This window comes from Anabrus simplex, chromosome 7 (assembly GCF_040414725.1).
Source record: "Anabrus simplex isolate iqAnaSimp1 chromosome 7, ASM4041472v1, whole genome shotgun sequence".
In the NCBI taxonomy this organism is placed as follows: domain Eukaryota; kingdom Metazoa; phylum Arthropoda; class Insecta; order Orthoptera; family Tettigoniidae; genus Anabrus; species Anabrus simplex.
Window position 1 is genome coordinate 338,122,679 of NC_090271.1, and position 14,719 is coordinate 338,137,397.

At 37.1% G+C, this 14,719-nt stretch overlaps 1 protein-coding gene across 1 annotated transcript in view; it reads right to left on the bottom strand.

Annotated features, from left to right (window-relative positions):
* Positions 1-341: 341 nt before the first annotated feature.
* LOC136877626 (protein regulator of cytokinesis 1) overlaps positions 342-14,719 on the bottom strand; it is a 367,851-nt gene continuing 353,473 nt past the window's right edge. The window contains exon 13 of the mRNA XM_067151812.2: positions 342-2,062. Coding sequence (XP_067007913.2) covers positions 1,760-2,062 — 303 coding nt within the window. The 3' untranslated portion in view covers positions 342-1,759. The remainder of the gene's footprint in view (positions 2,063-14,719) is intronic.

A 14,719-nucleotide genomic window follows, 5' to 3' on the forward strand; every position in this document is an offset into this window, starting at 1 on the left:
GGGATGAGTTCATTGTTCAGTAGTATGCCTTCAATTTCCTCACTTCGTATAATGTGTGTGTAACTCATCTTATTGCAACACAGTAATTCACTTCACTAGACACCCGCACAAGAATACCACACCTGGCTTAAGCCCGTGTTTACTATTAAAAAAAAAAGAGCATTGGAATGTATCCTCTGTTCAGGGAGTCCAGGAAGGGACTGTTCATTTATATGCCATCTATGGTTTTCAAAGCGAACTACGACTTTGTACAAATTTAGTGCTAAATCTGAAACAAGTTTTACTTTGCGCAACCTCAAACACCTTAACTCTGATACGGTCCCGCACATATGCTGCTCTTAAACGGGAGAGAAATGTGTGAAGAGGCTATACGAAGTAAATGATTTATTTCAAATCTTTGTGGAAATTTAATTGAGTAAGAGTATTAAGGTAATTTAATGTGAAGTAAAAGTTTTTCAAAATCAAAGAATATTCATATAATTTAATGTCAAGGGTATGATATAATGCTAGATAAAAAGAACAAAAAGAATTTAAAGCTAATAGAAAACTGAATGTTTTAACATTGCCATAAAAATCTTTTGTAGGAAAATATCAATATATTAATTCCCATATCTTTGTTCAGGACTATTTTAAAATATAAGAATCTCTAAAAAATTAATCAAAATGCTAGATTATGAAGCAACATGAACAAGGATACAGGATTTTACTTTATATATCCAACATAGACTATCAGATAAAATGGAGAAAAACTGTTTACACTTTCATGTATAAATGTATTCACATGTGCTTCATCATGAAATGGTACAATGCTCTTAGAAGAAATGCAAAACGGTGTTTATTCAAACTGCAAGATTTGCAGAAATCGTAAGATTGCACCTACTTGGTTTTTGCGTAATGGACACACTACTATTTCCCACTTAAAATTTGGGGAAAAAATTCCCAATTAATGAACATTTCATTTACGACAAAAATCATCTTAGTAATGTTTAATGTTGATGCTGGTTAACAAATGACCATTCATTCGTCTGTAGCGAGACAGTTTCTACTGGTTTACAACGTTACTATCGATAGCTCTCCCGTATTTCACACTTCACATGGTGCAAGTTTTAATGTGTCGTCCAAGTTTTTCATTACAAATCCCCCTCCCACAAAATATGCACCTCACATTTTTATAAAAAAATACAAAACCAAAAAGCACACCATTAAAAATTTCTTTGCATCTCTGAGATGAGTCAAGTTTTAAATATGCTATAAAATTTCAAAATATTATATCAACCATTATCAAACCTGAAAGTGTCAAGTTATGGTACAATGTAAGGCATTACAGCTGATGCTAGTAATCAATAGACTGTCCATGACTCGTTTTTAGACAGACCATCCATATATTCAAGTTTTCCACATCACTAATGATTGTGTTGATTATTTCACATTTGACACTGCTAGTTTTAATGTGTCTTTTTGTTACATATTTTTGTTACAGTAATGAACACCCCCTCGATTTTAAAAAATAATTTAAAAAATGTATGTATCTTAGGTGAATAAATACAATGCGGTACCTCCATCAACCAACTGCAACTTATTACAACAGCCGTACTTACAAATTTCTGCAAATCTCTCAGATAATTTTAATGATTACAAAATTGAAAACCTTGAGATAATTATAGTTTTAAATAGGTTATAAAATTTCAAAATCTTTTATCTGCCACAATAAAATCTAAAAACATAAATACATAGTAAACTAATGCTTATGGTAGTCAAGTTAAATAATAAGAGGGGGCCTGCTATGTGGAGTTGCAAGACGAGCAGCACTGCCAATGGGTCGTTTTGCAGCAGATCCAGGTGTATTATTCCGAGGAGTGAAAGAATGTGGCGTTCCAACATTACGAGGAGTCGCAGGTAAGTTTTTACGTGGGGGTTTTGCTGGTGTGTTGAACTCGCTTTTCTTAACTGCTGTCGATTTGGATGGTGTGTCTATCGCATTATGTTCCCTGAGGCACCGCTCGGGGACAACTGAACTACGACATGGAGTTTCCTTGTTCAAGTTCAAGTTCTCTAGATGATCCTGTAATAAAACAATAACCAGAATTAAAACCACAACAAAGAACAATGAATTTAAAAATGTTACATGAATGATGACCTTTTACAAAACTGAATGTAACCTGCAAGATGCTGCACAAAATAATCACCTTCGAGGGGCATGTGCTGCAATAATGTATGAATAACAGAAATTAATGTTGGTTATAGGTACAATACAGAAAATTAAAAGCTAGAACCTACTATAGGACTTCAAGGCAAAAGCATCAGTGATCGCTAACGATGGACAGGGCTCCTGGTAATAAGTTAATGAGGATAATGTGCGAGTTAACAGATTCAGCAATACATAAAACTGAGCAAATATTGCAAACAAATACAACGGAGATTAAGTGTGGAACTTTTACCATCTCTCTGACCACAGAAAATTTGTAACAATGCTTGACGGAAGCATCTGGCAGGTAGGAAAGCCTGTAATAATGGTTACTTCCAAGCAACTACTAAGATATCAAAGGCACATAATGCGCATGGTGCATGAAAAACTGAATTGAAATACTACATTTGCCACATTCCATGTTTGCGAGGCAAAAGTTTCCAAAATAGTGATTGTTCTTGGAAGATAGTTCCCTTCTTACAATCGATTCCGATGAAGGAAGGAGAGAATCATAATAAATATGGGAATGGCTTATAAGAAGAATGGAAAAAGGATTATTATAACACAAACAAATTCATTGATATCTGAAAGTTAGTAATCAAAATACACAATAACAAGATGATACTTGTTTAAACGGGCCTAACATCTACGTCAGCAGCGCAGAGTAACAATAATCACAACTATTAACATTCTACACGATATTGGTGAACAGAATTCTACTAAACAGAATGTCTAATTGTAAACAGGACAGTAAAGTAGCATTCCTTAGGTACACAGGGTCCCTGGGTGTTATTTGAAAACTGTCTTCCATTGGAGATAGTTCCATTGGACGCTGTATTCTCCAATACATACATATATATATATATTTATTGTGACCGTATGCTGGTGTCAGCTGGTCGAATATGGAGCAGTGTGTCACAAGCCTAGTCTTTGTCGGCATGGCACGCATGTCCTTGAGCAAGTCTGCGAGCTGTTTCTAACCTGAAGGGGAAGTTCTAGCTGGCTCAGAAAATGAAAATAAAAGTGGAAGAGAGATCAAATTAGCTAGAATATGTTCGCGTGCAGTCGTATTGGATTAAAAGCAAAGGAAATATTTTTAATATCTTCGACGGCGTGATATGTGTAATTATGAAGGTGTACAATAACGATATTTGACTGGACAGTGTTAATGTTATCACCTGTGAATTGTAATAATTAGTAACTGAATTTATATTTAATTTGAATGGTATACTGGCAGAAAATAATGTGAAATTAATTAATGAAACTGATAAGAATTCAGTACTTGCACAGACTCTACTTCCTACGACGAGTGGAGTACTACGGTACTTAAAGCGAGTCATACGCATGCACACTCTCACTTATCACTTCATCAATCGTCAATCAATACTGATCTGCATTTAGGGCAGTCGCCCAGGTGGCAGATTCCCTATCTGTTGTTTTCCTAGCCTTTTCCTAAATGATTTCAAAGAAATTGGAAATTTATTGAACATCTCCCGTGGTGTTATTCCAATCCCCAACTCCCCTTCCTATAAATGAATATTTGCCCCAGTTTGTCCTCTTGAACACGTCTAACTGCTGTTGACTTCAGCTTACTTCATCGCAGAACGTCAGTGGAGATACTGCCATCAACAGGGATAGTGGACACATTTCCAGCGTTCAGCTCTTACTTAAAATTGTGCCAGCCTACGACTATAATTAGTGTTTAACCAACAGATGTCGAAAATATCAGATAACTAATAAAAGTACGTGTCTTTCTATAGCAACTTGCAGGATTGTGCTCAGGACTTTTCCTAATTTATTCTGTACAAGTTTCAGCAAAATCTTCAGGGAGTGTAACGTGGAAGAGGGCCTCTACATTATTCATCGCCAGAAGATGGAAGTTCGTGCCAGAGACTACGTACATTCCATCATGAATTTCCAAGTCGATAGACCGGCGCCAACAATGGAGAAATGCAAGGATTTCAGCCCTAGAATGTTCGACTGATGACTCCAGTATAAGTTAAGTCGACAACGTTCTTTGTAGCTCTTCATTTCTACTCTTATTATTTCTTTGGAGTGGTCTTATAGTCTGTAGTTGATTTCTTTTTCACAATATTTCATTGATTATTTCCTAATACGTGAGACAGGACTTGGAACTTAATTCGTGTACTTGTTCAGATTCCTGACCACGTGTTACTGAATTCTGAAATGATAGATCAGTCGAAGTTATCCATGTGTTATGGGTCATTCCGTGTCAAAGGACCCTCTCAGGTAAAAAATATATTTATTTCAATGTAGTTGTAATATGTAAAATTCCAAAGCAGAAGAATTCTATCATATAAGCTGTTAATTTCATTAACATATTAACTTATTTATTTTATACACATATTTGACTTCAGCTTTAATAGTACTGCTGATAAAAAGGGAAAAGGCACCTCACATTTTGGCTACCCTGATCATGTGCTGTTTGGCTTTTAAATTATTATTTGTGTCAGACTTGCTATATAGAGATTCAGGAATCTACTGTGAAATTTTTGAGCAAATAAGGTAAGCTTTACAAGTACGTGGCACTAAATTAAAATATAATGTTCTTATGTCACACACGCAACACAAAACATGATTTTATTTATGCTCACTGGAAAGTAATTAACTTATCAATATGAAACTTTCTGGAAGTGAGGATATCCACATGGTTTACATATTACTATACAAACTTTTGTTTGTAGCATTAATATTTTGTACTTAAAATAAATTGCACTGTGAGATCTTGACCTAATATCAAATTTCACATTCCCATCCATCAAAAAACTTTTTATTTATGTTGCATTAAAGTGACTTAAATGAGAAATTTGACGAATGTGAGATTAGTCACATGTGCTAGATTTTATTATTCTAATTTATTTTTGTAACATAACTGTTTTATACTTAGAAATGTATTGCATGTGTGACCATAATTTTACAGTATCACAAACTTTGTTTGTGACTGTTTTACACCTCATGCAAGTTTGTGTGTATTTATTCGAGGCAGGGATCCTAATAATTCACATTGTTGCAGATCAATCAGTAATGTCGTCTACTGAGAGGTCAAGGGCATTTAGAGAAAAACTTAAACCGGATCCAGAAAAGTATGAAGCGTACCTAATTCAAGAGCGAGAAATATTTCAATTACGAAGGGAAAAACAAAAACAAGCACTTCTACGTGATAAAGTGAAGTTAAAGCTAAAGCGAGAGCAAGATAGAATAAGACAGAGGTGGCACAGAGAATCGTTAAAATCACCATTTGAGACGAGCAATGCAATCTCCAACAAAGGGTTCATATAGGAGCAACAGATCATTAGGGAAAGCAGTTTCCAAAGTGAAGAGAGGTTTATCGAACAGTCCAGCGAAACGTAAAGCTGTAGTAGCAAAGCTGTTCGTTGATGAATTACCTGAAATTGGGAAAAGATTGAACTTACTACATAAATTCAGAAAAGTTTCTGGTAAAAGTCTCAATGAAGAAACAAAAGATAATGTTGTGCTGTTTTATCTCCGTGATGATATAAGCAGGACTGAGCCAGGAAAAAAAACCCAAACAAAGTCACCATTAAGAATGCTCAAACTGGCAAGAAAGAAGTTGTAAAGAAACATACAATGATGATGACCATTGCTGAAGCTTATGAAGAATTTGTGAAGGAATATCCTGACTGTGTTATAAAGAAATCTAAATTTTTTGAGCTTCGCCCACCATTTGTATTTCATGTTTCCTCTATGACCCTATGACCCATAATGTATATGTATGTCGTTACCATGCGAACATGCAGTTTGTAGTGGAAAGTGTAGAAAAAGAAACAGGCGTATATCCACGTAGCGCACAAGATTTATTAGCCACTCTTGTGTGTGATATTGAACGATTTGACTGTAGGTCAGGAATATGTGAGAAGTTTAAGTCGGCCTGCAATTCTGTTTAAAATGTAATTTGTGATAAGGAGAGAATTAATAATGGAATTAAATGGCCACAATGGAAAGATGTGGAAGGACATCCTCAAATTGTCATTGAAACTGGAACTGTATCTGAATGTGTGAAGAAAATACAGATGCAATTGACAGCATTCAAGCTCCATTGTTATGTGAAAAGAAAACAATACAAATGCTTTGAAGATGTAAAGAAAACCTTATCTCATGATGCACTTATTCAGTAACTTTTTTCTTTTAATTCTTTATTGCATCCTTTAAGTAGCTTCATTATGACATGTAACGATCTGTATGCTTTCCCAATGTCATCAACATGACCCTTCCAGTGCAAATTACTTTCAAATCTCACACCTAAGTATTTGCACTTGCCATCTTTTGGGATAACTACCTCATCCAAAGTATATTCAAATTCAGTTTTAAAGCTCCTCTTTGTAAAAGTTGTAACAGTTGATTTGCCTCCATTAACCTTCATATTATTTCCTTCAACCCATTGTTGGATACTTTCAAGGTCCCTTTGTAATTCTGAACAATCCTCAATGTTATTTATTTCCCTATAAACAATTATGTCATCTGCATACAATCTTATGTTCGATGTTATATTGTTCCCTAAACCATTTGCGTATATTAAGAAAAGTAACTGACCGATTATACAGGGAGAATGATTTAAGTGTTCAGACTACTTCTCGCATGCCGTGGGAAGTCCCGAGCGAGCGCCATATGGCTTCTGTCAACACGGTGAGATAAAAAGTGCTCACTGCAGTGCGCGGCTGTTTAGCACTCTGTCCCTCAGATAGAAAATATTGGATTTTTAAGGTGTGTTGTGAGGTTATTCTCACGATGGTTAAATACACTATAGAGCAAAGAATATTTTTGGTCGAGTGTTATTTGCACAAGAAGAAGAAACCAGTTAAAAGGTGCCTTCGAAAATTCCGTAGACAATTTCCCGGTGCGACAGTACCATCAAAACGTTACGTGCATCAGCTCGTTTATAAGTGGCGTAGTACTGGTTCCGTAAGCAATAAGAAAAAGAAGCGAAGGAGAACAGCTCTCACACGGGAGAGGTTAGAAGATATACAGGCAAGAATCGAAGTCAGTCCACATAAGTCGCTTCGGAGATTAGTTCAGGAAAGTGGTATTTCACATTCTTCAGCACGTAATGCAACAAAATTGTTACGTTTACGATCTTATCGGACTCATTCAGTCCATAACATACTGCCTACAGATTTCAATGCAAGAATACGATTTTGCAATTGGCTAATAAATAGTGTCCACGACGGTATTGTGGATCCGAACTTCCTTTTTATGGATGACGAAGCGTGGTTTCATTTGAGTGGATATGTCAATTCACACAACAATAGAATCTGGGATACAGACAACCCGCACATTTTACAGCCGAGACCTCTGCACGATGTGAAGGTGGGTGTGTGATGCGCTATCAGTGCCCGACGAATTATCGGTCCGATATATTTTTCAGGACACGATTACTTCTGACCGTTATATTTACAACATTCTAAAACCATTTTTTTGCTGAACTGACTGAAGAAGAGAAAAGGTACGGCTATTTCCAGCAGGATAGTGCAACGGCCCATACGGCGCGTAGCTCTCTGCGACGGTTATGGGCAATGTTCGATGATCAGATCAACAGTAAAGGATTATGGCCTCCCTCGTTCGCCTGATTTAAGCACATGTGATTTTTATCAATGGGGAAATTTTAAAGGAAAAGCTTACAGGACTAATCCTCGAACTGCAGAAGAATTAAAAACTGAAATTAGGAACACTGTGCGTTCTATCGGTGTCCATGAACTACAAAGTGTGTTTCGAAATTGCATTACAAGATCTGAAGCTTACATTGCAGCTGAAGATCACTTTCAGCATCATCTGCAAATACTGGTGAGTTCAGTTTAATTTCCTAGTTGATTGATTTGTTTATTCATTTACTTATTTTTCCAGAGCATCTATGTAGCCAGCGAGTTCAGTTTCGTTTAATTTCTATAGGCGTAATCATGCCGCTTCTTGTCATGGCGGGCACTGCGCTCACTGTCTCTGCTTCCCAGCGCGCCTAATTCTCGGCACACCGTTCTGTACTTTCAAATTAATCACCCTGTACAATTCCCTTCCAAACTTTCTCTTCCTGCGATACATTATTTCCTACTTTGACTTTCTGAACCCTTGAATTTAGAAAAGGTTTTTATCCAACGTGTAACCCTTACGCCCAATCCTATTCCCTCAAATTTCTTTAACAATATTCCATGTTCCACTCTATCAAAGGCTTTGGAAAGATCTATGGCTATGCAATCCAACTGACCTCCTGAATCCAATTGATCTGATATGTCCTCCTGAAATCCCACCAGTTGTGCCTCACAAGAAAATTTCTTTCTAAATCCATACTGACTCCTCATGAACCAATTTTTATCATCACATATCCCTCTGATGCACTTTGATATTAAACTCTCCAGTATTTTACAAACTATACTGGTCAGGCTGATTGGTCTGTAGTTCTCTGGTTTCCTTTTATCACCCTTTCTTTTATAAATTGGTATTATTATAGATTCCTTCTATTCCTTTGGTATTACACTATTATTTATGACATAGTCAAAGAGAAATTTGAAATAAGGCACTATGTACCACCTCATTGTCTTTAATACCTCCCCAGTAATTTGATCACTTCCTGCTGCTTCTCCTTGCTGAAGCAGTTGGATTTCTCTGAAAATATCCTCATTTGTGAATGAGAAGCTTCTTGTTTCCCTCTGTGTCTCTCCCTCTCTATCTTCTGTTTCGGTTTCCAACTCCAGACAATCATCTACTGAATCTCTGAATTCCCTACTAAATAGGTTTACTTTTTCAGTATCTGTTAAATAGTGTTCACCCCCTTCTCCCACCATTGTAGGAATTTGGATTCCTTTTCCTTTTTGATTCCTGATATATGAATACAGCTTTTTCCATTTCCCTTTGTGGTCATTACCCTCTTGAAGTATGCCATTCATATAATTCTCTTTTGCTTCCTTTTTCACTCTATTGAGTTTCCTCATTAGCTGTTTTCTAGTTTCTCTACTCTCCCTACCCCCTTTGATTTTCCTGTTTACTAATCTACATTTTCTTTTTAATTTTCTTATTTCCATTGCATAATAAACAGGGTCTGAGGTCATTTTACCCTTCTTAACAGGTACAAATCCTTTCTCTCCTTCCCAAATGATTCCTTTAAATTTGGCCCAACGTGTATCCACATTACTCCCTTCACTTATCCAATAACTGAATTGTGATTTAAGGTAAGTCCCAAATTCATCAACTTTAGTTTTTTTGTACAATTTCTTGTCTTGTGTAACCCTCTTATTAAGCCTTTTTGGTACCAGTCCTATATCCATTATTACAGCCTAATGGTCTCCTATTCCTTCAATTACCTCACTTTTATCAACAATTTCCCATGGTTTAACCAAGAATACATCTAGTAAGTTATTGAGACGAGTCGGTTCTTGTACTACTTGTGTAAATCCTCCCTCCCAAATTAACTTATTTGCCAGTTTCTGTTCATGGGCTTCATGGGTATAGTATAGTACCGTTTCTGTGGTATCCATAGTAACTCTCATACTAAAATTCTGTTGTTGGAATTAGGGTAGACTTAACTGCAGTTAAGAATTGTGTAATTCTTGAGTATTATTCTGTTTACAGTAATTAACAGCAATTTTCATCGTGTTAGCATGTTGTAGGAATAAAAATAGTACAATTAAGTAGTATAGTAGTAGCCTATATTAAATAACTTACTGTCGTATGATCTTTGTGAACTAACCTAGACAATATTTCTTTCCTTTCAGTTTTATTTTTCACAGAATAAGTTATCTTATTTTTCCTTTTCTTTTCATTATTTAGTAAAAAAATGGCTAAACAGTGCGAGTGTAGGAACTGTGGGTGTGGCGAGGCATTAAGGAGTATGAGGGAGGAGTTGGAGAGCGTGACGGAGATAATTAGGATTCTCTCAGGACAGGAAGGAAAGTAGGCCTCGAAACAATGTACAGGATACAGTAGGTGTAAAAGAGGGATTGGAAGGAAAGTGGGGAATTGTGAAAGACAGGGGGTCTAATGTTTTAAGGGGAAGGAGATTGCAGGCTAAGGGCTCCATTAGGATAAAAATTCAGGACAGGTGTCGGTGAGAAATCGGTATGAGTCACTGCAGGTAGAACAACTGAGGGAAGATGAGGAACAGGTAACTGTTGCGAGAAGTTTGGAAGTAAGAGAAAAAGAGGTAGGAAAGGGAAATGTGGAGTAGTGGATACGAAAAGACAGGTGGAACAGGGTCATGGGATAGAGAAAAGGGAGGAGGAAGTAGCTTCTGCAGCTGTCAGGAAAGATAGGACTGACCAGGGGGGGAGGGGATCAAATGAGGTGGGTAGGGTTGAGGCTCTGGTCATGGGGGATTCTATCGTTAGACATGTCGGGAAAGTGTGTGGAGGAAAGGGTACCAGGGTAGAGTGTTATCCACGAATTAGGTTAAGACAGATGTTGAAGAAAGTAGAAGAGGAGGAGGAAAAGGAGAAGGTGGTAGTGTTTCACATTGGTACTAACAACGTAAGACAAGCAGGTATAAGTAGCAGCATAGTTGGGGATGTATAGGATCTGGTAAATGCAGCACGGTTGAAGTTTAAGGAAGCGGAGATTGATATCAGCGGAATACTGTGTAGGAGGGATACTGATTGGAAGGTGATAGGGGATTTAAATGAGACTTTGGAGTGGGTATGTGGGAAACTGGGAGTGAAATTTCTAGATCCTAATAGGTGGGTTGGAGGTAGAGATCTGCGCTCAGATGGCCTTCACTTAAACCACAGTGGTACATATAAGTTAGGAAATTTGTTCCGAAGAGTAATAGGGAGGTACATTCAGGGAAACAGGGTGGTCTAGGGAGGAGTGTTAAGGGAACAGGGAACTGGAAATCAAGTAGGAATGACATAAAACTGTTAGTGTTATACTGTAGAAGTATTGTAAGGAAAGGAATAGAATTAAGTAATTCAATAGATATATATTTACCAGATATTGTAATAGGAGTTGAATCATGGCTGAGAAATGATATAATGGATGCAGAAATTTTCTCACGGAACTGGAGGGTGTATCGTAGAGATAGGATAGGAAAGGTAGGGGGGGGGGGAGTATTCATTCTCGTGAAAGAAGAATTTGTAAGCTACGAAAAAGTTAAAGATGACAAGCACGAAATTCTAGGGGTAAGGTTCATTTCTAAAGATAATAGGCAACTTGATGTCTTTGGAGTGTACAGACCAGGAAATGGTAGCGCAGATGCTGATTCAGAATTATTTGATAAGGAAGGAACGTGATCGTAGCGGGTGATCTCAATTTACCAAATGTCAATTGGGAAGGTAATGCGAACGACAGGAAGCATGACCAACAAATGGCAAATAAGTTAATATGGGAAGGGCAGCTGTTTCAGAAAGTGATGGAACTAACTAGAGGGAAGAATATTCCGGATGTGGTGCTGGTAAAACCAGATGAGCTGTATAGAGAAACCGAAGTAATAGATGGTATTAGTGATCACTAGGGCCCGGATTTTTAGGTTCCTAAAAACCACGTTTTAGTTTTTTAATAGCTCAAAATAGTTTTTTTTAGGTTTTTATCTTCCTGAAATAGTTTTTAATGATCATTTCAATCATTACTAAAGTTATACTATTCATTCAAATTTTTTGTACTTTATTGTAACCTTCACGCCTCTCTAGTACAAAACTATACCACTCATTTCAAACACACCATACAAACTGAAATTAAAAATAACAAAATATTTATGCCCAAATACAATAAATGGTTCATGTAGGTTAAATTTTTGTTACGTCCAATGCATCAAGAATCATTTTCAGAAGCACAGAACACAGTTTTCACTTGCTGTTACATTGTACAAATAAATACATTTACAGATTTTTCAGAGCAAAACTTTTTTCTGTTATCTCTCAAAATATTCTCATAGCAGGAAAATGTACGCTCCACACAACAAGAAGTCCTTGGAGCAAGCTTCATTGAAGCAATAGCTCTCGGTCCCCATGGTACCTCGCCAGCAATTTCTTCTCCCTGAAGTATTGCAGACACACTGTTCATTGCTGAAATCCAGGGTTCCACTGTAGAATTTTAGTGAGCTTGAGTGAATAGGCTTCACCCACTGGTCCTGATTTCCTTCTTCGAAATGGAGTTCACAACTTCTATTGAATCTTTTAATGGCTACGATGCCGACTCAACACGCTCAATAGCTGCAGGAAGATCAGCAAAGTGTGCCCTAATGAAGGGAAGTGAAACAGCGTTCTTGTTCGTGAAAGCTGTTTTAGCCTTCACTATGCAGAGTGCATCATCGGCATCAAAAGAATTTATAACATTCTTAATGTCTTCAAAGTGATTGGCATAGTATACGGCTGCATTGAGCCATGTCCCCCAACGAGTGATTATGGGTTTGGGAGGAAGAGGAGTTTGAGGCAACATTTCCTTGAATGTGAGAATGCAGCTAGGAGCTTTAAGAAACACCTTTCTCACAGAAAAAACAATACTGTTTATTCATGGAAAATTATTTCTAACCTCTTCAGCCAACTGTGTAAGCCATGGCCTATGCAAGTTACACGCAGCATGTTAGGGCAGAAACTCTTCAATACTTCACCAGCTTTGGTCATATATGCCGCACTATCACGCAAAGGAAGTAAAAACTTGCCATCCTGTTTTTCTCGTGGCTAAAGAATGCGAAGAGCATCTCGGACGGTACAAGCTATGGTCAGCGTATCCCACGGCACGTTTGCCGAAACCAGCGCTTGACATAAACGGATATTACCGAGCTCGATAGCTGCAGTCGCTTAAGTGCGGCCAGTATCCAGTAATCTGGGGATAGTGGGTTCGAATCCCACTGTCGGCAGCCCTGAAGATGGTTTTCCGTGGTTTCCCATTTTCACACCAGGCAAATGCCGGGGCTGTACCTTAATTAAGGCCACGGCCGCTTCCTTCCAGTTCCTAGGCCTTTCCTATCCCATCGTCGCAGTAAGACATGTCAGTGCGACGTAAAGCAAATAGAAAAAAAACTTACTTTTCATTATAGTAATGGGGATTTTTTTTATTGAAGTTATGCTAAATAATTTCTTACCTGCTTTTGGCAGACTTGACAAAATATAATTTTGCCATCTGTAGTAAAGTACGGATCGTTACCAATCCATTGGCGAATCAACCAACTTCGAGATGACTTGCTTTTAGGCATCGCTACTACTGAGATGCGTAAGCTTCTTAAACTGCCTTCAATAATAAATTGATTTATAGGGAAAATTAATTTTAGTCTGTCGCATAATAATGTGCATAGAGCTAAACAGTGAACAGCGCAGTAGCTGGCGGTAGTCGACCGTACACACTGAGAGATGGACTGAAGCTGGCAAGTTAGGCGGGCTTGTACCTGCTAGATACAGGTCAGTGAACGCCAGGGGGTTGTCTCTTGATTTGGGCTGTACCCTAGTGGAATAGTATCGTATCACGTTGTTTCGCTCGCACTAGTTATACTTACAAACCACTTCCAGTTCCAAACGATGAAGTCATTTCAAAAAGTCTTGAATAATGTTTATTTAATAAAAAAATCATTCAATTTCATTAATATTTGGTACTTCTATTTCAAAATAACGTAATACTGTCTTGAATAGCCCATTTAGTTTTTTTTTTAGGTTGTTTTTTTTTTTTTTTTTTTTTTTTTTTTTTTTTTTTTTTTTTTTTTTAGGTTTTAACGTCTTATTTAGTTATTTTTAGGTTTTATAAGATTCAAGTAATTTACTCCATTGGTAATGAAATGGATAAGTAAGTTAAAATACTGCAGTTAACTAGCAAGGAATAAAATAGTTTAAAACCTAAAAATCCGGGCCCTAGTGATCACCAAGCTGTTTTTGTGGTAATTAAAAATAAATGTGAAAGAAAGGAACAGATTAAAATTAGGACTGTTAGGCAGTACCGTATGGCTGATAAAACAGGCATGAGGGAGTTTTTAATAAGGAATTGATAATTGATGATCGGTGGAAAACGGTAAATAAAAATGTAAACAGACTCTGGGATGGGTTTAAAGCAATTGTTGAGGAATGTGAAAATAGGTTTGTACCTTTAAAGGTGGTAAGGAATGGTAAAGATCAACTATATTATAACAGGGAAGTAAAGAGACTAAGAAGGAGGTGCAGGTTGGAAAGAAATAGAGTTAGAAATGGCTGTGGAAGTAACGAGAAATTGAAAGAATTTACTAGGAAATTGAATCTAGCAAAGAAGTCGGCGAAGGATAACATGATGGCAAGCATACATATTTTAGTGAAAAATGGAAGAGCATATATAGGTACTTTAAGGCAGAAACAGGTTCCAAGAAGGACATTCCAGGAATCATTAATGAACAAGGGGAGTGTGTATGCGAGGATCTTCAAAAGGCAGAAGTATTCAGTCAGCAGTATGTAAAGATTGCTTGTTACAAGGATAATGTCCAGATAGAGGAGGTGACTAATACTAAAGAAGTATTAAAATTTCCCTATGACAGCAATGACATTTACAGTAAGATACAAAAGTTGAAAACTAGAAAAGCAGCTGGAATTTATAAGGTTTCGGGGGATACACTAAAGACAATGG